Source organism: Oncorhynchus keta, chromosome 22 (assembly GCF_023373465.1).
Source record: "Oncorhynchus keta strain PuntledgeMale-10-30-2019 chromosome 22, Oket_V2, whole genome shotgun sequence".
Classification (NCBI taxonomy): Eukaryota; Metazoa; Chordata; class Actinopteri; order Salmoniformes; family Salmonidae; genus Oncorhynchus; species Oncorhynchus keta.
The window spans coordinates 3,946,560-3,971,054 of NC_068442.1; the positions used below are offsets into that span (position 1 = coordinate 3,946,560).

Below are 24,495 nucleotides of genomic sequence, written 5' to 3' on the forward strand. Positions count from 1 at the left end.
GTTCTTCGATCAGAAGACGTGGAAGGAGTCATACTTACCAAAAACTGCGTTTGGCTTTCAAGTCTGTGTCTTTGGGTTATCAAAAGCGACAAATTCCGGCTGAAATGCAGCCAAAGTTCTAGTGGATGCGCATCAAACCTTCAAAATTACATATTATATGTCGACTAAACTGGTCAGAATCAAGCTTTAGGATGTTCTAAACGTGCAAAACAATTATCAGCTCGAACAGACAAACTGACATCGTTTGGTGAATCCTGGAACAAAGAGAGCTCCAGACCCGACACGCGCATGAGAGTACATGTATTTTCGCGTGACCCGAAGATTTTAGCCTGCCAAAGGGCGAGGGAGCGCGCGATTCTCACAATGAAACGCCCCATTGAAAGGAGACATCGCGCTGAAGAGATAGAAACTGTTCCCAGATCCGCAACTGGTTGGGAAGGGTGGGGGCGATGACGTTAAAGTTGGCCCAACTTTTCAGATGACAAGAGAGAGTTTGGGAGAATGGCTGCCCTGAGAGTTCTGCTTTACATACAGACATAATTTGAATGGTTTTTAGAAGCTTTAGAGTGTTTTCTATTCAATAATAATTATTATATGCATATATTAGCCATTTTGGACAGATTTGTTTTCTGTTTACTATGGGCACGCAATTCCTCCAAAGGGGGCAGTATTGTGCCTTAACAGGTTTATTCTTAACAGACTTATAGTTTTGTTACAGATAGAGAAATCAGGTAGAACAAGAGTCGTCCCCACCTTTGTTTGAGAAAGTATTTCTCGTATATCCCTGCCAATATTCCAGCGCCAGATCAATGTAATGTAAACGTTTAAACGTCACAATAATGTTACAGGAACACAGCAGCACCGCGGTGTCAGTGATAACGACATACTATACTTGTTGAGCTCTGGGTTCTTTGAGTCAGTGAACTCACTGCATTGATAACAGATAATTAAGCATTAGCAGCACAAGGCACATCATTTATGGCCTCACGAGTGGCGCAGTGGTTTACGGCACTGCATCGCAGTGCTAGAGGCGTACCTACAGACCCGGGTTTGGTCCCGGGTTGTATCACAACCGGCCGTGATCGGGAGTCCAATAGGGCGGCGCACAATTGGCCAGCGTCGTCCCTGTTAGGGGAGGGTTTGGCCGGGGTAGGCCGTCATTGTACATAAGAATTTGTTCTTAATTAACTGACTTGCCTAGTTAAATAAAGGTACTTTAAAAATAAAGAAAATAAGCACATAGAAATAGAATTACATTGCGGTCCACACATCATAGACCCATTGACTTGAATGGGAATGCTAATTCCAATAAGTCTATTTCTAGTGTTTAGCCTGTTTGCTTTAGCCCTCAGTGTCCGACAGGGAAAGTGAAAGGACGTCTGTTGCTTTAGGATGCCATCTTAACCCTGAGAGGATGCCATCTTAATCCACTTAGTCACTCCCTCCTTCCTCCCTCTCTACCTCTCTCCCATTGTTTCCCTCTCTCTTTCCCTGTAGGTCTGTGCCCTGACTGGCAGGCCTGGGACCCTAACCAGCCTGTGGAGAATGCCAGAGAGGCTATGCAGCAGGCTGACGACTGGCTGGGCGTTCCCCAGGTAAGACACACTACTTGTCAAATTTGCAGTTTAATATGTTCAAATCACATGTTCAAATCCAAGTTCACATGTGAAAGTAAATCACATGTTCAAATCTAATTTGCAGTTTCACATGTAAGAAAATTCCACGTGTGAAAATCTCACTTTCACATGTGTAATTGCAAGTTCAAATGTAGTGATGAAATAGCGTTAATTCTCCTCACGTGAAAAGGTGGTGTTAACATGTTGCAGTAGCAATGTTACAGTATGTAATGCCATTCTGGAAGAAGGTAACTTAGCCTCCACGAGTATAAAAATAATAATTTCTTATTTCTGAGCCATTCATTAGGAGTGTTACTCAATATTCTTGTAATGCTTAAATTACAGCTCAATTTGAGCAAATTATGAATTTGCGATTAATTACAGCAGGTCCTGCGATAAAGTCAATTACATTGTTTTATAATTTGACAGCCCTACATGACATAAAAATATAAAATTGCACATGTGAAAGTGTAGTGGACATGAGTCGGTCATGGTTCTTCATGGTCACGTGATGAAGTAGGCCCGCCTGCAACTTCAGAATTTGGCTTTTCCTGTGGGAGACCCGGGTTCTAATCCCGGCAGTTACAAAAGCACACATGAGAAATGTAAAATATCACACGTGAAATGTGAAACCACATGCAGGTGAAGTCGGAAGTTTACATTCACTTAGGTTGGAGTCAGGCTAGGGTCCTTTTTTTCTCAATTTCCGCCTGACTGACGCGCCCAAAGTAAACTGCCTGTTGCTCAGACCCTGAAGCTAGGAAATGCATATAATTGGTACCATTGGAAAGAAGACACTTTGAAGTGTGTAGAAATGTTTAAATAATGTAGGAGACTATAACAATAGATATGGTAGGAGAAAATCCAAAGAAAAACCAGAGAGCCCATGCTTTTACAATGGAAAGTACAGGGAAAAAATTACATCTATCTCCCAGTATGCAATTCCTATGTCGTCCACTGGGTGTCAACACTCAATGCTCAAGGTTTCAGGCTTGTTTCTTCCAAAACGAGTAAGAATAATGAGTTTTACTACAGGGACATGGTCTTGGAAATTTGTGTATGCGCGCCCAAAGAAGAGGAGACACATTGAACATACCTCTTTCCTCTTTTACATTTTAGGGTATCTGAGGAGTCAATAGAAAAGTATTTTGACTTGTTCTAACAAAGTTTATCGGTACATTTTTGGATTCCTTTCTCTGCATGTTGAACGAGTGGATTAATCAAATCGATGGCGCCAACTGAACAGACTTTTGGGGATATAAAGAAGGATTTTATCTAACAAAATGACACTACATGTTATAGCTGGGACCCTTTGGATGACAAATCAGAGGAAGATTTTGAAAAAGTAAGTGAATATTTAATCGCTATTTGTGAATTTATGAAGCCTTTGTCGGTCAGTAAAATATTTTGATGTGGGGCGCCGTCCTCAAACAATCGCATGGCATGCTTTCGATGTAATGGCTACTGTAAATCGGACAGTGCAGTTAGATTAACATGAATTTAAGCTTTCAACCGATATAAGACACTTGTATGTACCTAAATGTTTAAAATCCATATTTTTTCGGATTATTTATTTGAATTGCACGCCCTCCAGTTTCATCGGAAGTTGTCCCGCTATAGCGGGACGCCTAGCCTTAAGAAGTTTTAAAACTCGTTTTTCAAAAACTCCACAAATTTCTTGTTAATAAACTATAGTTTTGGAAAGCCAGTTAGGACATCTACTTTGTGCATGATACAAGGAATTTTTCCAACAATTGTTAACAGACAGATTATTTCACTTGTAATTCACTGTATCACAATTCCAGTGGGTCAGAAGTTTACGTACACTAAGTTGACTCTGCCTTTAAAGAGCGTGGAAAATTACAGAAAATGGTGTTATGGCTATAGAAGCTTCTGATAAGCTAATTGACATAATTTGAGTCAATTAGAGGTGTATCTGTGGATGTATTTCAACACCTACCTTTAAACTCAGTGCTTCTTTGCTTGACATCATGGGAAAATCAAAAGAAATCAGCCAAGACCCCAGTTTTTTTTTCGTAGACCTCCACAAGTCTGGTTCATTCTTTTTTTAAATAATATGTTTATTATTTTACAATAAAAAATCGAATAAAAAAGACAGCAATACTAACAATGACATTCATTGTACTGTTGAATGGGATGGCCAATTTAGAGGACAAAACAGAACTTAACTCACACATACACAAAATAAAACACAATCCTATTAGGTGGTACATGTATAAGAAGACAGCATATAGTCATTACAAGCAGTGTAGTTAAGCCAAAAATAATTGTTGAGTAGAGTACAGCACAGAGTAGCAGCAGATCGTCAACCCAGTTATGAAGCGGGACTAGACCATGTATCCAGTATCTGCTGCCATATTTTGTAAAACATTGGACTTCTATTGTAGGTATTGTATCGAATATTTTCCATATGTATGGAAAATAGGTACAGGTAGGTACAGTCTCCAGTTTCCAAAATTGCAATATGAGCCTTTTGGCTAATAGAGTACAAAGAGAGATAGCTTTCCCTTTGTGGTTATTCCCATCAACTGTACCAAACAGAGCGGTCAATGGGTCTGGGGCTAGAACTCTATCAAAGGCTCTAGATAAATAATCAAAAATGAGAGCCCAGTAAACATGTAACTTAGGACATGTCCAGAATAAGTGGGACAATGTCCCCTCATCCTGCTTGCACCTCTCACACAGTGGTGAGGTGTCTGGGAATATTTTATGCAATTTTACTTTTGAGTAATGCAACCTGTGTATCACCTTAAACTGTACAAGGTTGTGTCTGGCATTCACTGAACTGTGGTTTATATTCCTGAGAGCTTCTACCCAGTCCTCATCTGAGATTTCTGACCCAAGTTCTTGTTCCCAAGCCCTTTTAATGGTGTCTGTGGATACCTATATGTGGGCCTGTAGCACATCATACAGTCTAGAGACCGACCCTTTTGAATGGGGTTTGACAAGGATCAAGCTATCTAAAATCATCATATCTTAAAAATGGAGTTACTATTGAATCCAGTTTCTTAAAATAGCTTTGTGGTATGAAATTGGGTAGACATTGGAAGAGGTAAAGAAACCTGGGTAGGACAACCATTTTAATAGCGTTTATACGACCAACCAAGGAGATAGGCAGTTTTCCAAAAATCTATATTTTGTTTAAGCTGATATATTTTCATGTCCCAATTCGCTTTCAATAGCTGATCAAGGTCTCTTGTCACTACAATGCCAAGGCTTGTGAACTTGTCCATCACTGTTCTAAACGGGGTAGAAATTGCATATCCACAGGCCGTGATATTGGCATCAACTCACTTTTTTGCCAGTTTATCTTGTAGCCAGAGAAGGAGCCAAATGTGTTTATCAAGTTATGTAAGGGTGGAATAGAAGTTTTAGGTTTGGACAAAAACAAAAGAACATCGTCTGCATATAGGGAAATGTTGTGCTGTGTGTCCTTTATTTTAACAGAAGCTATATTGGCACATGCCCGAATGCTAGTAGCAAGGGGTTCCATATGGCTATAGCGAAGAGAGCAGGCGAAATAGGGCACCCCTGTCGGCACCCCTTGAACAAGCGGAATGACTGCGACATTTCTTGATTGGTTACCACGGACGCCATTGGGTGTGCATAAATAATTCTTATCCAATTAATAAATTCCTTTCCGAACCCGAAGTTCTCCAGAACCGACATCATATATTTCCACTCAATCCGGTCAAACGCCTTCTCTGCATCCAGAGCTATTACCACTGCCTCAACCTTATGATCGTGATACATTACGTTGAAAAGACGTATCAAATTGTAGTGTATATGTCGGCCCGGGATAAAAACCTGTCTGGTCAGGGTGTATGATGTCAGAAATATATGTTTTCAATTGGTTTGCCAATATCTTTGTCAACACCTTGTTTTCTATGGGGAGTAACGACACGGGGCGATAAGACGACATCTCCATGGAATGTCAATCTTTTTTCAAGATCAGTGCTATTGTAGCCTCATACAGTGTTTGCAGGAGTTTGGCATTTTCTTTGGATTGTTTAAACATTCGCAACATAAGTGGAGATAGACTGGCGCAGTACTTCTAATATAATTATATTACATATCCATCGGGCCCAGGGGCCTTGCTGTTTGGAAATTGTGCTATCGCTGTGTTAATTTCCTCCAAAGTTATCCCTGCATCGAGTGCAGCAGCTGCCCCCCTGTCTAGTTTAGGAAGTTCACATTCAGCGAGAAAGCGGTCCATAGTTTGTGGATCAGTAGCATTGCATTTTGATTGGTATAGCTCTGAGTAAAACTGTGCAAAGCATTTATTAATATCCTGCGGATCTGTTACTATTTTACCCTTCTTGTCTTTTATTTTGTGAATAGCTCTAGATGCCTGTACATGCCTTAGCTGTCTTGCTAATAATTTATGTGGTTTGTCACCCAGTTCAAAATAACTTTGTTGCGTTCTAGCAATTAAAGAGCCCACCCGTTTCGAAAGGATGGTATTGTATTCATATTTTAACTTTGTGATCTTCTCAAGGACTGTATACGAGGAATTTGTCCTAAAAACGTTCTCCTGTTCCCCTAACTCTCTTTCAATTTCTCTTAGCCTAGTATTGGCGCGTTTCTTCCTATCTGATGTATAAGAAATAATGTAACCTCTAATCACAGCCTTTAGAGATTCCCAAAGGGTGGAGTCGTCAACATCCCCCGTGTCGTTAGTTCCGAGGAAAAAGGCAATCTGCTCCTTCAAATACTGACAAAAAGCCTCATCTTTCAGCAGGAATGCGTCTAAGCGCCACGGTCGCCGACCTGTCGACATATTGTCGAGTTTCAGCACCATGGACACAGGAGAGTGGTCCGTAATTAGAATAGGGTGATAGGTAACCGACTCAGCTGCTGAAATTAGTTTGGAGTCCAACAAAAAATAGTCAATTCTGGAATATGATTTATGAACTGATGAAAAGAAAGAGTAATCCCTGTCTGTTGGGTGCGTCAGTCTCCAAATATCGACAATGTTAAGGTTTGTCATCAATGTATTTAGACAGACACTTGATTGTTGGAGTGACCTTGATAGCTGTTTATCTAAAAGAGGATCTAACGTACAGTTAAAGTCCCCTCCAACAATAACACCTGTATCTGAGATATTTGGTATGTCCTTAAATACCCTTTGAAAAAATAATGGATCATCGAAGTTGGGTCCATGTAAATTGACCAAGGTTACTGGTTTCGAATTCAGTGTACCAGCCACAATAATATACCGACCATTAGGATCTGAAAACGAGGACGAGTAAACAAACGGAATGTTTTTCCTTATTAGGATTGCTACCCCTCTCGCTTTTGCATCAAAGTTAGACTGGTACATCTGACCGATCCAGCAGACTCGTAGCTTGGCCTGAACGGAGCGTTTAATATGAATTTCTTGAAGAAACACTATGTCAGCACCCAGTGATTTAAGATGAGAGAAAACCTTAGCTCGTTTCACCACATACCCTAAGCCGTTACAGTTCCAGCTGACTATCTTTATTCCACCTGGTCTACTCTGTGCTCTGTCACTATGTGGCATTTCTTATTTTAGAGCAAATTGTTGCTGTCATACAAAACTCAGAAGAAAAACGTGCCGCCGTGCGGGAGCTTGTCATGCCACCTGTACTAATAATAAACGTGAACATAAAACACAGACCCCATCCCCCCTCCCGTCCCTTTACTGAGTGACTTCCCCAAACAAAGCACTCCTTGGCTAACACACAAACCTTAGGGTGTCTAGACATACAGCTTGAACTAACTCGTCTATAGATGCTCCGCATATACGCTAATATTAAATAACACTTAACACTTAACTCTCACGTTAGGGGGTGAGTGGCGCTAAAACATGATGTGCCAAACAATGCTATATTAGCCACAACATCTCACCAATCATAAGTCCCAAATTGTGATCTTCTAATCGAAAAGACATAGTCTGGAAATCCAAACACATTCCTGGCCTGTATTTGGTCATTTAGCTGGCTGACACAGCCGTTCTGTATCCTCAGCCAGGGAGCTTGCTTGTCAAGAACAGATCGGCCTGTATTTGGTCATTTAGCCAGCTGACACAGCCGTTCTGTATCCTCAGCCAGGGAGCTTGCTTGTCAAGAACAGATCGGCCTCTTTTGGGTTGTCAAACGTACGTTTCGATCCTTCGAATGTCACCTTAAACCAGGCTGGGAAGAGGAATCCATATCGGATGTTGGCCGCCCTGCATTTGTTGCGTACCTCATCGTACTCTTTCCGTTGGTTCCTCACCTCCAAGGTAAGATCTGGGTAGAAAGACACCCTGGCTCCGTTGAAGTTAAGGGGGAACATTTGACTAGCCAGCTTGAGGATGAGATCCCTGGTCTGGGGATAGTGCAGCCGTACAATGAATGGCCTTGGTGGCCCGCCCTTGGCCGGCTTCGTTGCCTGAGATCTGTGTGCGCAGTCGATCAGGATGGCCGTTTTGAAGTGTTCACTCCCCAGCAGGGCCGGTATCAGCTCCGAGACAAATTCAGTGGGTTTCCCTTTCTCAGTGTCCTCCTGGATGCCACATATTCGGATGTTCTGGCGTCTTGAATGCGACTCGAGCATTTCCAGTCGGGCTTTCAGGGTTTTGTTGTCATTTATGAACATGGGCACTGTTTCTCTATGTCACATATGTCAGAGTCAAGGCCCGCGGGCCACATCCGGCCCGCGAGAAGGTTTTTTACGGCCCCTGGGATGATCTTGATTTATTATTAGAACCGGCCCGCAGACCGCAGCAAGCCGGCAGCCCGCAGATCTTTTACACGCACCAATACTACATTTCCCACAATGCAACGGTGACGCACCGAGCAGTAGGCTGCTTCATTTCAATATTTATTGGCACAGCAGTTGTCAGCATCACAGTAAAATTAACTTTCAGATACCCATCAAAAATGGCAAAACGGAAGGTGGACACTGAGAACCGGGGTTTCAAACAAGGTGGGAGTCGGAGTATTTGTTCACGGAGGTAGCTGGAAAACCTGTGTGTCTTCTGTGTGGAGAAAGTGTGGCGGTACTGAAAGAGTATAATCTGAGACGACATTATGAAACGAAACACGCGGACAAAAACAAGAATATGGACATGGAACAAAGGCTACAAAAGGCAGAGGAATTAAAACGAGGCCTCAAATCTCGACAGGCTCTGTTCAAAAAAGCCAAATCACAAGGCCAGGCTGCTGTCAAGGCCAGTTTTATTTTGGCAGAAGAGATCGCTAAATCAGCCCGGCCATTTACGGAGGGGGATTTCATCAAAAACTGCATGATTAAAGTTTGTGACGAAGTTTGCCCAGAAAAAAGGCAACTCTTTTTAAATGTGAGTCTGAGCAGAAACACCATTGCCGAGAGAGTAGACCAGTTGTCCATCAATCTAAAAGAGCAGCTTGTGAAAAAGGGAAAAGATTTCATTGCATATTCCTTGGCTGTGGATGAGAGCACCGACATTTCTGACATTGCCCAGTTGTCAATTTTCATCCGCGGAGTGGACTCCAGCCTAAGCGTGACAGAGGAGTTTTTGGCTTTACGTCCTATGCATGGCACAACTACGGGGCATGATTTGTATGAAGAGGTGTCAAGATGTGTAAATGAGATGGAGCTGCCTTGGGAAAAACTCGTGGGTTTGACAACCGACGGAGCACCTGCGATGTGTGGACACAGGAGCGGACTGGTGGCGAAGATACGGGAAAAGATGCAAGAGGAAAACGCGACAGGTGAGCTGACAGCTTATCATTGTATCATACACCAGGAAGCGTTGTGCGGTAAAGCCTTGAAAATGGAGCATGTAATGAGCATCATCACGCGCACAGTTAACTTTATCAGAGCCAAAGGTTTGAATCACCGCCAGTTCAAGGCATTTCTGACGGAGTTAGAAACGGAGCATGGTGATTTGCCTTATCACACAGAGGTGCGATGGCTAAGCCAGGGAAAGGTGCTTCAAAGATGTTTCGAGCTTCGTGAGGAGATTTGTCTGTTCTTGGACAGCAAAGGGAAAGACACAACACAACTCCGAGACGAAATGTTTCTGTGTGAAATGGCTTTTCTGTGTGACATTACGAGTCATCTGAATGCAATGAACTTGCAGCTGCAGGGTCGGGATCGTGTCATCTCTGATATGTACAGTACAGTGAAGGCATTTAAAACCAAACTGACTCTGTGGGAGACGCAGATGCGGAAAGAAAATTTGAGCCACTTTCCCAGCTGCCAGACCATGAAAGAGAAGCTCTCTACCAGTGCGTTCCCGAGCGCACAGTTGGCTGATAAAATAGGTATGCTTGCCGCTGACTTTCGACGCCGATTTGCTGACTTTGAAGCACAAAAAGCAGGTTGGAACTGCTCGGTAACCCATTTGCTGTTGACGTGGAAAGCTCACCACCAAACCTCCAAATGGAGTTGATTGACCTCCAATGCAATGATGCACTGAGGGCAAAATATGCGGCAGTGGGTGCTGCGGAGTTCGCCCGTTTCCTCCCCCGACACAATGCCCCAGCTGCGCATCCAGGCTGCTCAAACGTTGTCTATGTTTGGCAGCACATACCTGTGTGAACAACTGTTTTCTTTGATGAACTTGAACAAAACATCACACAGAAGTCGACTTACTGCTGAACACCTCCACTCAATTCTGAGGATTTCCTCAGCTCAGAGCCTTACCCCGAACATTGATGAACTTGTGGAAAAGATGGGACACCACCAAGTATCACCCTCAACCTCAAACAAGTGAACATTACTGTGCAATCACATATTTAGAGTTTTTACTCAGTTCAAGTTTAAAAGTTAAAGTTTAATATTTGTTTTCACTGCATGTTACTTCTCCTTAAACAAAGTGTTGTTTTTGATTAATAGATTTTTGCACTTTATTTTATTGTATTTCAATCCAATTATATTTTAAAAATATTTCAGTTGAGTGGATGATAGAAAATTGCTATTATTGTTTTTTTCTTTGAAGTAAATTTAGCCCACTTTTGCTAAAATAGAAAATATAGGCTACTGATGGTGCCTTGAATACCGGTTTCTTTCATTTAATGTTCATGTTATGGGGATTTTTATATAAAGGAAATTTGTCTTTTGTGTCTGTTGAAAATTAAAGATTACTGACAGAGCCATAAGAAAATATTGCTTTATTTATCTGATCATATTGGAATATATTTGTTAGGTTTTCAGTAGGTTCAATTAGGTTCACTAGACTATATGCGTCATTTAAAAATTTTTCAATGAACATTCGAACAGTCCGGCCCTCGGCTTGTAGCTAAATTTTTTATTTGGCCCTCCGTCCATTTGACTTTGACACCCCTGCTCTATGTCCTGTAGCCTGGCCTCGTGATCGACTGTCGTTTGCTCAACATCATGCACCCTTCTCTGAGTTTCCTTCACAGTTTTGGCCAAAGTTCCAATACTCTTTGAGATATCAGCCAACCTTGTGTCCACCTTCTTGCTTAGTGAGTTTATGGCAGCCAGTATGTCACTTTGCGTAGGCTCTGTGGGGATCTCTTGGAAGCTAGCCTCTTCAGCTAACTCCTCGTGGGTTGGCGACGTTGAAATTGGTTCGTTGTCTATCTCATTCAAGTTATCTTGTTTAGCGCTCCCTTTTCTGGTGCCTTTTCCCTTTGTCATATTTGTTTGAAGATATAGGTCGTGAGAGGTTAAGATAAATACTAATTTGTTTCCAAATGGAGCGGAGCTCTAGCAAAGCACGTCTACTCCATAGCACGCTCTCTAGCGCCCCCTAGTCTGGTTCATTCTTGATGTCTTGAGATGATACTTCAATATATCCACATAATTTTCCTACCTCATGATGCCATCAATTTTGTGAAGTGCACCACACCCTCCTGCAGCAAAGCACCCCCACAAAATGATGCTGCCAGCCCCGTGCTTCACGGTTGGGATGGTGTTCTTCAGGTTGCAAGACTCCCCCTTTTCATTTGTTTGAGTGTTGAGTAGCTGCATGAGTAGGTGCATGATTATAGCATATTATAGATGTATATGCTGAGATATAGATTTGCCAAATTCAATTCCAATACTGACACTGTCAGATGTACAATTTGAGTGCTTGGTTATCTAGTTGTTGACTTGTTTATCTGATACAACACGTGCATAGTCTCAGTGAAGCACGGCCATTCATGACAAGGCATCACCCAAGGGTGGGATTCATGCTGAGATGGCTTAGGGTGTATATTGAGCTGGCCTAGGGTGTATCTTCTTGTGACTAGGGGGCAGTATTTTCATTTTTGGAAAAATAACGTTCCCAAAGTAAACAGGATTATTTGTCAGGACAAGATGCTATAATATGCATATAATTGACAGCTTAGGATAGAAAACACTCTAAAGTTTCCAAAACTGTAAAAATATTGTCTGTGAGTATAACAGAACTGATATTGCAGGCGAAAGCCTGAGAAAAATCCAATACGGAAGTGACTCATGTTTTGAAAGCTCTGCGTTCCGATGCGTCCCTATTGAGCAATGAAAGGGCTATCAACCAGATTACTTTTTCTACGTATTTCCCAAGGTGTCTACAGCATTGTGATGTAGTTTTACGCCTTTATGTTGAAGAATAAGCGTAAGCGGCAACATTGTGTAAGTGATCACCTGATGATTCTTGCGTAAAATAGCCATTTTTCCAATCGGTCCTACTGAAAAAACAATTGTCCTGGTGGATATATTATCGAATAGATATTTGAAAAACACCTTGAGGATTGGTTATAAACAACGTTTGCCATGTTTCTGTCGATATTATGGAGCTAATTCAGAATATTTTTTGGCGTTGCCGTGACCTCAATTTCCGTTCGATTTCTCAGCCAAACGTGAAGAACAAATGGAGCTATTTCCCCTCCAAAAATAATCTTCTTGCAAAAAAGGAATATTTGCTATCTAACGGGGAGTCTCGTGAGTGAAAACATCCGAAGCTCATCAAAGGTTAACAATTTCATTTGATTGCTTTTCTGATTTTCGTGACCAAGTTACCTGCTGCTAGCTGGACATAATGCTATGCTAGGCTATCGATAAACTTACACAAATGCTTGTCTTGCTTTGGCTGTAAAGCATATTTTGAACATCTGAGATGACAGGGTGATTAACAAAAGGCTAAGCTGTATTTCAATATATTTCACTTGTGATTTCATGAATAGGAATATTTTCTAGTAATATTTATGTGCGTTGCGTTATGCTAATTAGAGTCAGTTGAGGATTACGCTCCCGGACCCGGGTTGGGGAGTCACTAAATATTGAGCTGGTGTAACGGATGTGAAACGCTTGCTTAGTTAGTGGTGGTGCGCGCTAAATAGTGTTTCAATCGGTGACGTCACTTGCTCTGAGACCTTGAAGTAGTGGTTCTCCTTGCTCTGCAAGGGCCGCGGATTTTGTGGAGCGATGGGTAACCATGCTTTGTGGGTGACTGTTGTTGATGTGTGCAGAGGGTCCCTGGTTTGTGCCCGGGTATGGGCGAGGGGACGGTCTAAAGTTATACTGTTACACTGGCCTAGGTTATACTGTATATTGAGCTGTCCTAGCGTGTGTATTGTAGTGAGAGATAAGGCCAAAGGTATGTGTCTTGGATACCCAGGTCCCAGGACTAGGGGGCTGAATTCTCCCCGGGCTGAGGGCTGTCTTGTGAGCTGTAGATGAGGTGTGAGAGAGGGCTTGGCTCTGGGCTAAATCATGGCTTACTGAGGCCGCAGTGCTTAACCCTGCTGTACTGGGGTCAAGATATTTACACCACACTGTGATATGGCCAAAAACAGGGAGGGAGGGAGAAAGAGAGTGGAGGAGGAGGGAGTCAATGAAATAGAATATAAATAGAATCTATGCAATGTGGAAATGTGCCTTCACATTGGTGTATTTTATGCCTGTCTGTTATGTCTATGTCCTTAAACAAAGTTCTACCTTTTGCCAAGTAGACAGACTATCTTCCAGGCCTACTAAGTAATTTAGTCCTGTATCGTTTTCTTAAAAACTATTTACAGTAAAGACCAGACAACAATCCTCTTTAAGGGTAAATACAGATGTGCTTTGACCTATGCTTCCCATGGGGCAAAAGTGTTTAAGTAAGACAATTGTGGCTATATTGACCCCTAACCCAATGTTTGACAACCATTTATTTTTATTTTTATGTGGCACACCTAAAAATGTTCCTATTAATTAATTTAGTGGTATTGACCTCCTTCTTGGCAGATCCATACTGAAAATCCTCTATTTTCAGTGACAAATATTTTTTTACAGATTAAATATGGTTTATTTGAACTATTGTCATAGTTCTTTACTCATGAAGATTCAATTGTGTGTACCTCTTTAAGAGTGTCCCGTGAATCCCCACTAGGAAGATATTTGTTTAGCTCTGGTAAAAAGGTAATTTAGTTTTGAACGTATTGGGCTACAGACGAGCGGTTTTGTGCATTGGGGTGCAATCACGGACACTCAGCTAAGCCTAATAAGCCTAATCAGACCTGCCTGTGCTAATGCTTCTCACAGGCTAAGTAAAATGACAGCCTTTGCTCATGATGCGCTCCCCTCAAATGATAATGAAACAACAATGCACCAGACTTGAAACAGTGATACAGAAGTAACCATGTACCATTCAATGTAGTGGCACTGTTGCTCCCAAGTCAAAATTCCATATGCATTCCACAGGTCACGTTGTGTGTGTTCCAAAAAATGTACAAGATCAGGAAGACTTTTGTGGCACACCTGAGTTCCTCAAGGCACCGGTTAAAAATCACTTCCCTAACCCATGACTTTCTGCTTGTTGACTAGGTAAGTCATTTTTCACACTCTCCTTGTGGCCTAGGTGATCAACCCTGAGGAGATTGTTGATCCGGAAGTGGATGAACAGTCCATGATGACTTACCTGTCCCAGTTCCCCAAGTCTAAACTGAGGCCTGGCGCTCCCCTCAAACCTAAAGGGGTTCAGCTGTACCCCAAAAAAGCCAAGTCTTACGGACCAGGTGGGTACCACTGGGATAGGGACCATACTTTACCACAGTGGTGAGTTGAATCTAGCACTGATTTAGTAGATAAAGAAAGTTTTACTTGCGATAGTTGTGAGGTTGTTTTACCTACTGTAGTTGAATGCACTTGGGGATAAAGCATCGGCCCAATGACTAAAGTAATGTAAGTGAATCAGGATCTCTGATAAGCATAATTTATTGTTTGATATACTGCCCATAGACCCAAACACATCTGTCAGGACTTCCGCCGAAGTCAGTTCCTCTCCTTGTTTGGGCTGCATTTGGCGTTTGACGTCACCGGTCTTCTAGCCTTTGCCGATCCACCTGTCATTTTCCATTTGTTTTGTCTTGTTTTGCCACACACCTGGTTTACATTCCCTCATTACTTTTCGTGGATATAACCCTCTGTTCCCCCCATGTCTGTGTGTGAAATTGTTTGTTGTCAAGTGTTTGTGTACTATGACTGGTTCGCAACGGGTTATTTGGTACCCATATTTTGTTGTTCTGGGTGCCGTTGGTTTTGCTTATTAAACTGCTCCGGTTTTTACACAGTTCTGCTCTCCTGCGCCTGACTTCCCTGCAGCCAGTCACGCACTTCTTACACCAACTCTCTATTTTACACATATTTTTCTAACTATAAATTCTGCTGGAAATTCATGGACATTGTACAATGAAGTAATCTTCCTCTCTCTCCCATAGGTATTGAGGCAAATGGTAACATGGTTCTGAAGCCAGCAGTATTCACGGTGGAAACTCTAGAGGCAGGTCAGGCTGAGGTGCTGGTGTATGTCATTGATCCTGAGGGACACACTGAGGAGGCTAAGGTGGTCTTCAACAACGACAAGAACAGGACCCACACTGTCATTTACATCCCCAAGGTTGAGGGCGCCCACAAGGTAACTGATCACTACCATCAATATCCCATATAGATTTATTTTACTTAACTTTACATTCTTACTTGACTTGACTTTACTATACACACATCTCATCATCACAATGTACTACTAGCCCATTGAAACTCTTTAAAGGAAAACTTAAAGGCCCAATGCAGTCAAAAGTCATTTCCCCCTGTTTTGTATCATATTGTACAACAGCTGATGAAACTAACACTGTAAAAGTGTGAAGATATGTGATCAGTGTTATTTCCTGATAGCTGCTGGTTGAAAATACAATCTACACAGGACCTTCTAATCACCAGGTTTGCATGGGCGGGAGTTTCAGCTTTCCATGGTGACATCACCATGCAGTAAATTGGTTAATAAACCAATAACAAAGTTCCAAATCTCTGCCAATAACAGCTCATTTTCACACCACTCCCAAATTTTGCCAATGTAAATGTATTACAGTAAGCTATTTAATTGTTACCCAGAAATTATTTGAAATATATATATATTTTTAAAGTCTGCATTGGGCCTTCAAAGGAACATTTTACTGGTTCTTTCCTCAGGTGAAAGTGCTATTTGCTGGGCAGGATGTTGATAAGAGCCCCTACACAGTGAACGTGGCCAAGGCAATAGGTGATCCCAACAAGGTCCAGGCCAAAGGGCCAGGGCTGGAAGCTACCAGCAACATGGCCAACAAACCCACCTACTTAGACATCTACACTGCAGGTAAGGAGTGGGGACACACCAGACAAGGAACACATTAGTAGCAGTGATCAGATGAGTTCCTTTCAAAACTGCTAAAACTAGAGAAGGAATTTACTGTGAGGGCCCAAAACAATGTCCCATGTTTCCTTGTTTTGATCACATGGTTGGTTAACAGTGTTTTGATTGATCTCTTCCTGTTATCCTGTCTAGGTGCTGGTAACGGTGATGTGAGCGTTGTCATCGTGGACCCTGAGGGGAAGAAAGACACGGTGAAACTGATCTTGGAAAACAAGGGGGACAGTGTTTTCCGTTGCACCTACCGGCCCATGTTGGAAGGCCCCCACACCATCCATATCCTGTTTGCCGGTCAGGAGATCCTTAAGAGCCCCTTCAAGGTTCAAATCACAGAGGGTAAGTTAGCACTGAGCCAACTCTCACTAACAGTTACCAACTGTCACTACACAAATCACTGTTGTTGGCACTACTGTTGCATTGTGTCATTCTGATGTTGATCTATCACTCTCTAGTTCCACAGTTATTTCAATCACTCGCTGCAGCCAACATGTCGCCACGATGACCAGTCAGTGTTATGTTGAAGTTAAACCAACTTCCTGTCTGTGATGTTTCGCTCCTCCCTCTATCGTGGGTCCTCTTCCAGTTCAGATAAATCCCCAGTCTGCATTCACCTCTCCCGGTGGGGAGAAGGACACAGAGGGCAAGAAGGGTGGTGTCCCTACCCTCAGAGGCAAAAAGTGCAGACCACGTTAGTATGGGTTGTCTAGGTGGAGGCCTGCGCCCATTGGTATGCTAGCCAGGCCCCACCATACCTATGTCCTGTGCCCTATGCCATTTTCCCGATGCCCTGTATGCTTCCTGTGGCAATGCCATGCCCTCTGAGGGCCAAGAAAGAGTGCCTTGCTCGGGCAGTTGCTGCCTTGCCTGTGGCAGCTTGTTGTTGGAGACAGATATCTCATACATTTCTATTATGCAGCCAAGTGAATGTTCTTGACTAGTAGGAAACTTTCCAGGAAAGTGATTTTAGTCTAAGAGCGGCAGTGCTTCCCAGATTGCATTATGAAATGTTGCATTTTTAATGTTTTGGCTTGTTGTGTTTCCTTGATTTGAGTTAGTATTCATAGGTGTGATTGCTTCAAACGTTTAAGTGTAACCAAGCCTGCAATCAATGTTTCTATTAGACTGACAAATTGTTAAGTCAGTTGTTGCCTGGAAGCTCAATTAGTTTCTCCATGCTGCAAGCAATACATGGTTGTATTGATATGCAGTACTTGTCAAGTTTGGACACACCTACTCATTCAAGGGTTTTTCTTTATTTGTACTATTTTCTACATTGTAGAATAATAGTGGAGACATCAACACTCTGAAATAACACATATGGAATCATATAGTAACCCAAAAAGTTTTAAACAAATCTAAATATATTTTGTATTTTTTGTATTCTTCAAAGTAGCCACCCTTTGCCTTGATAACAGCTTTGCACAGTCTTGGCATTCTCTCTTGTGATATTCCTATACTGCATTGTGTCAAAGTTCAAAGCTAGCATCATATGGAATTGATTGACCGATTATGTTTATTGACCTTAATAATGAAATTCATTATAGCCTCTTGCCTGCATCATGTTTGCATACGACATTGTTTCGTATGTGAATGCTCCTGCCAGGTTAGTCTGTCAATCTGTCAGTCTGTGTACCACTCTCCTTAATAAATCCTCTACTGACTCCCCATCCCGCATGCGGGAGCGTAATCATCGCCTGAAACTAATTAGCATAACGCAACGGACATAAATATCCCTAGGAAATATTCCTATTCATGAAAATCACAAATGAAATATATTGAGACACAGCTTAGCCTTTTGTTAATCACCCTGTCGTCTCAGATTTTCAAAATATGCTTTACAGCCAAAGCTAGACAAGCATTTGTGTAAATTTATCGATGGCCTAGCATAGCATTTTGTCCAGCTATCAGCAGGTAACTTGGTCACGGAAATCAGAAAAGCAATCAAATTAAATTGTTTACCTTTGATGAGCTTCGGATGTTTTCACTCATGAGACTCCCAGTTAGCTAGCCAATGTTCCTTTTTTCCAAAAATATAATTTTTCATAGGCAAAATAGCTCTGTTTGTTCTTCACGTTTGGCTGAGAAATCTCCCGGAAATTGCAGTCACGAAAAACGGCGAAAAATATTCCAAATTAGCTCCATAATATCGACAGAAACATGGCAAATGTTGTTTATAATCAATCCTCAAGGTGTTTTTCAAATATCTATTCGATAATATATCCGTCGGGACAATTCGTTTTTCAGTAGGACCGATTGGAGTAATGGCTACCTCTGTATTTTACTCGAGAGTCACCCTGGGAGCCATCAGGTGACCACTTACGGCTATTCTTCAACATAAATGCGTAAAACTACGTCACAATGCTGTAGACACCTTCGGGAATACGTAGAAAAAGTAATCTGGTTGATAGCCCATTCATTGCTCAATAGGGACGCATCGGAACGCAGAGCTTTCAAAACATGAGTCACTTCTGGATTGGATTTTTCTCAGGCTTTCGCCTGCAACATCAGTTCTGTTATACTCACAGAAAATATCTTTACAGTTTTGGAAATGTTAGAGTGTTTTCTATCCAAGGCTGTCAATGCATATTCTAGCATCTTGTCCTGACAAAATATCCTGTTTAAAACGGGAACATTCTTTTTCCAAAAATGAAAATACTGCCCCTAGAGTCGCAACAGGTTCCACCCCTTTCCTTCTCTCCAGCCATCAATGCCGACACGTGTCGTGCCACGGGCAGAGGCCTTCAGCCAAAAGGGGTGGGGGTCAAGGAGGTGGCAGACTTCAAGGTCTTCACCAAGGGAGCTGGCAACGGAGAGCTCAAGGTCTCAGTGACTGGACCATGTGGAGATGAGGAGCCAGTGAAAGTAAAAGATATTGGTGATGGTGTCTATGAATGTGAATATCTTCCTAACCAGACTGGTAAATACACCGTCAACATCACCTGGGGAGGACAGCCCATCCCACACAGGTAAGGACTTTCAATAAGCTGTTTTAAATGCTTAGAAATGTGTAGAAATGCTTATTAATTATAATGCTTTTTTAATGTTCTATTAGTGTTTGTTAATTATTAAATCCGAATTAATAATAGCATAGAAAGTATTTATAAAGTCATCATAATGTGTTTACTACACTTCCCAATGTCCTGCACCTACATAGTCTACTGCAACAGTCTCCATTCCTTTTCTTTACCTATTTCTGTGTGTCTCTTTCAGCCCCTTCGATGTGGAGGTGAGTGAGGTGGCAGGCCCTCAGAAGGTGAGAGCCTGGGGTCCTGGTCTGTTGACCGGCCGGGTGGGCAAGTCGGCTGACTTCGTGGTGGAGGCCATCGGCACGGAAGTGGGAACTCTGGGTAAGCCAAGACATGAGGGGCATTATGGGTAACGTAGTTGAACAAGTAGAGTAATGGATTAGATGACAGTAACAAAATCAAACTTCTTTAGTGGAATTTATCTTTACATTTTCTAAGAAAAGGCACATTACTTCTTCTTTATAGTCACAAGTTCAGTTGGTATTCTAACAGGTGTGCAGAGGAAAATGACCTATATGCCTCTTGAGTGATTGGGAGACTAAAGTCAAACGTTCTCTCTCCAGGCTTCCTTATCGAGGGTCCATCCCAGGCTAAGATAGAGTGTGATGATAAAGGTGACGGCTCCTGCGATGTCCGCTATTGGCCCACTAAGCCAGATTACTATGCTGTCCATGTCATATGTGATGACGAAGACATCAAGGGCAGCCCCTTCATGGCCCACATCCTCTCTGCAACCAATGACTGCTTCCCTGATAAGGTTAGCTCCTCCCACCACACCAGCCTAGCTCCACCCTTACAGGAGTAGTTTTTATGACACACAAAAACAACCTGATGTACAAACAACACACACATGTAATTGTACCTCTATGCAACTCACATTAATGTTTACCTCTCTGTTGCAGGTGAAAGCTTTCGGTCCAGGCCTGGAGCCCATAGGGGTCATCGTAAACAAACCAGCAGAGTTCACCATCGATGCCCGCGGGGCTGGCAAAGGCCATCTGAAGATCTACGCCAAGGATTCAGAGAGCGTCACCATCGACATTAAGATAACTGATAAGGGAGACGGGACCTTCTTGTGTGCGTACGTTCCCATCAAGCCCATCAAACACACCATCATCATCACCTGGGGAGATGTCAAAGTGCCCAACAGCCACTTCAGGGTGAGTAGGACCGACCCACTGGGATTTGAACCTGGGATCTCCTGTTAGCCCACTGAGCTAAAGACTAGGCATTAGGTAAGGGACGGGGAGCCAATACAAGTCTTCAAGTTTACATAAGCCCAGCTAGCCTACTCTTATTTAGGGAAAATGATACTCTACTAGAAAGGAATATGAGTACTTTCGGTAGCAACAATAGTGTTGTGTGTCAAGTGTTGCCTATGTCTGAATAACACTGTGTGTTTCTGTGTGTATAGGTGATTGTTGGAGAGGGCTGCCACCCAGACAAGGTCAAGGTGTATGGTCCAGGAGTGGAGAAGACAGGACTCAAGGCAAACGAGCCCAACTTCTTCACTGTGGACTGCGCAGAGGCTGGACAAGGTATGTGTGTTAATAGGAAATACTACTTCCTGTAGAAGAACCCTGTAGAGTTCCAGGTATAACATTTTCACCCTGCTGGAACCCTTTTAAAACCATTTCTTCCATTGAGAAGGCAGTTTATTTATTTTTTATTTAACCTTTATTTAACTAGGCAAGTCAGATTCTTATGACGGCCTACCCCGGCCAAACCGTAACCCGGACGACGCTGGGCCTATTGTGCGCCGCCATATGAACGAGCATCGTCTTGCACTTGTTCTGCCAATACCAACCTAACTTTAGTGCCTGCAACTGTAAAAGATCAGAAATTAATTGATACTGATAGGCACAGTATTATGAGATTTCTTCATATGTACCGGTAGATATACATATATATTGACCTCCCACAGGAGACATCAGTATTGGGATCAAGTGTGCTCCAGGAGTGGTGGGTCCAGCTGAGGCTGACATCAACTTTGACATTATCAAGAACGACGATGACACCTTCACTGTCAAGTACACCCCCCCCGGTGCAGGGAAATACACCATCATGGTGTTGTTCGCTGAACAGGTGAGACTAAAACTACACTACCCAGGGTCCCTCAGTAGAGAGTTACTGTTACAATGGACATCAAATTGTGGAGACACTATGGAGGCTCTAATCTAGAGCGCCCAGTTAAATTGTGTTTGAGCGCATTTTTTAAACTCTCTAAATGGTTAAATGAGCGAGAAATATATGTCATTGTTGCAATAGTTTGTGAGTGGGCAACATATACTATCATCTTAAATTGACATGTTCAATTATTGTATATTTTGCACTAATTTCCCTAATGTGGACATTTGTTTTACTACCTTACACAATCTTGCATTTTCACCATAAAATTAAGTGGAATTCAACATCCTTTTTACCTCAGATTGGTGATGTTAGAATAAAAGTTTAGTCATCATGATAGCATAAGATTGATTACTTAAAACAGATCAATATCTTTGATCAATATCAATATCCGTGGAGTTTGTCACACGTGCTGGGACGCATCGGACTTAGAACGCGGAGTGGCCAGGAAATGGCACGGAAAATTTGTGGGGGATCTCTCTATAAAAGTTGCTGGCCACACACCATTAGAAGGTTTTGACAGTCAAACTAGCAGTTAAATAGCAACCAACCGTTGTCACTGTTGATATCCTATGCCGCGTCGTGATATGTTGAAGTTAACTAACAGAAAAAGTGGTCTGTTCCCTTTTCCGTGATGGCAGCCTCCCAAAATCAACATCCAAAATTAAAATATAGATATAAGTTCTCATCTAACCAACCATGTATAGGTTATTCCAAGTTTCCATGTGCCCTTTGAATAGTGTTAGTTTAAACAGTGCAACACCCCAAACATTTGTCCCCTGTTCTATAGATTTTGGGGTAATATCAATGGAAGTGATTAACAAAAAAAAGTGTTGTGTTACACTTAACCGGTTTGCGTGCCACCTGAAAACAAATGCAACACTTCAAAATGTACAGTGCCTTGCGAAAGTATTCGGCCCCCTTGAACTTTGCGACCTTTTGCCACATTTCAGGCTTCAAACATAAAGATATAAAACTGTATATTTTTGTGAAGAATCAACAACAAGTGGGACACAATCATGAAGTGGAACGACATTTATTGGATATTTCAAACTTTTTTAACAAATCAAAAACGGAAAGATTGGGCGTGCAAAATTATTCAGCCCTCTTAAGTTAATACTTTGTAGCGCCACCTTTTGCTGCGATTACAGCTGTAAGTCGCTTGGGGTATGTCTCTATCAGTTTTGCACATCAAGAGACTGACATTTTTTCCCATTCCTCCTTGCAAAACAGCTCGAGCTCAATGAGGTTGGATGGAGAGCATTTGAGAACAGCAGTTTTCAGTTCTTTCCACAGATTCTCGATTGGATTCAGGTCTGGACTTTGACTTGGCCATTCTAACACCTGGATATGTTTATTTTTGAACCATTCCATTGTAGATTTTGCTTTATGTGTTGGATCATTGTCTTGTTGGAAGACTAATCTCCGTCCCAGTCTCAGGTCTTTTGCAGACTCCATCAGGTTTTCTTCCAGAATGGTCCTGTATTTGGCTCCATCCATCTTCCCATCAATTTTAACCATCTTCCCTGTCCCTGCTGAAGAAAAGCAGGCCCAAACCATGATGCTGCCACCACCAAGTTTGACAGTGGGGATGGTGTGTTCAGGGTGTTGCTTTTACGCCAAACATAACGTTTTGCATTGTTGCCAAAAAGTTCAATTTTGGTTTCATCTGACCAGAGCACCTTCTTCCACATGTTTGGTGTGTCTCCCAGGAGGCTTGTGGCAAACTTTAAACAACACTTTTTATGGATATCTTTAAGAAATGGCTTTCTTCTTGCCACTCTTCCATAAAGGCCAGATTTGTGCAATATACGACTGATTGTTGTCCTATGGACAGAGTCTCCCACCTCAGCTGTAGATCTCTGCAGTTCATCCAGAGTGATCATGTCCCAACCTTCGCTCTCTCTCCCCCGCTACTCTCTCCTCTTCCATCCTATCATCTCTTCCCTCTGCTCAAACCTTCTCCAACCTATCTCCTGATTCTGCCTCCTCAACCCTCCTCTCCTCCCTTTCTGCATCCTTTGACTCTCTATGTCCCCTATCCTCTAGGCCGGCTCGGTCCTCCCCTCCCGCTCCGTGGCTCGACGACTCATTGTGAGCTCACAGAACAGGGCTCCGGGCAGCCGAGCGGAAATGGAGGAAAACTCGCCTCCCTGCGGACCTGGCATCCTTTCACTCCCTCCTCTCCACATTTTCCTCATCTGTCTCTGCTGCTAAAGCCACTTTCTACCACTCTAAATTCCAAGCATCTGCCTCTAACCCTAGGAAGCTCTTTGCCACCTTCTCCTCCCTCCTGAATCCTCCTCCCCTCCTCCTCCCTCTCTGCAGATGACTTCGTCAACCATTTTGAAAAGAAGGTCGACGACATCCGATCCTCGTTTGCTAAGTCAAACGACACCGCTGGTTCTGCTCACACTGCCCTACCCTGTGCTCTGACCTCTTTCTCCCCTCTCTCTCCAGATGAAATCTCGCGTCTTGTGACGGCCGGCCGCCCAACAACCTGCCCGCTCGACCCTATCCCCTCCTGTCTTCTCCAGACCATTTCCGGAGACCTTCTCCCTTACCTCACCTTGCTCATCAACTCATCCCTGACCGCTGGCTACGTCCCTTCCGTCTTCAAGAGAGCGAGAGTTGCACCCCTTCTGAAAAAACCTACACTCGATCCCTCCGATGTCAACAACTACAGACCAGTATCCCTTCTTTCTTTTCTCTCCAAAACTCTTGAACGTGCCGTCCTTCGCCAGCTCTCCCGCTATCTCTCTCAGAATGACCTTCTTGATCCAAATCAGTCAGGTTTCAAGACTAGTCATTCAACTGAGACTGCTCTTCTCTGTATCACGGAGGCGCTCTGCACTGCTAAAGCTAACTTTCTCTCCTCTGCTCTCATCCTTCTAGACCTATCGGCTGCCTTCGATACTGTGAACCATCAGATCCTCCTCTCCACCCTCTCCGAGTTGGGCATCTCCGGCGCGGCCCACGCTTGGATTGCGTCCTACCTGACAGGTCGCTCCTACCAGGTGGCGTGGCGAGAATCTGTCTCCTCACCACGCGCTCTCACCACTGGTGTCCCCCAGGGCTCTGTTCTAGGCCCTCTCCTATTCTCGCTATACACCAAGTC

General features: G+C 42.9%; 1 protein-coding gene across 1 annotated transcript in view; it reads left to right on the top strand.

The window, feature by feature from the left end:
- Positions 1 to 24,495, top strand: part of LOC118400943 (filamin-C-like) — a 78,597-nt gene that overhangs the window by 14,153 nt on the left and 39,949 nt on the right. Inside the window, exons 3-13 of the mRNA XM_052474607.1 lie at positions 1,498 to 1,595; positions 14,401 to 14,557; positions 15,260 to 15,456; positions 16,008 to 16,170; positions 16,360 to 16,560; positions 18,926 to 19,190; positions 19,435 to 19,571; positions 19,814 to 20,007; positions 20,153 to 20,410; positions 20,665 to 20,788; positions 21,175 to 21,335. Coding sequence (XP_052330567.1) covers positions 1,498 to 1,595; positions 14,401 to 14,557; positions 15,260 to 15,456; positions 16,008 to 16,170; positions 16,360 to 16,560; positions 18,926 to 19,190; positions 19,435 to 19,571; positions 19,814 to 20,007; positions 20,153 to 20,410; positions 20,665 to 20,788; positions 21,175 to 21,335 — 1,955 coding nt within the window. The remainder of the gene's footprint in view (positions 1 to 1,497; positions 1,596 to 14,400; positions 14,558 to 15,259; positions 15,457 to 16,007; positions 16,171 to 16,359; positions 16,561 to 18,925; positions 19,191 to 19,434; positions 19,572 to 19,813; positions 20,008 to 20,152; positions 20,411 to 20,664; positions 20,789 to 21,174; positions 21,336 to 24,495) is intronic.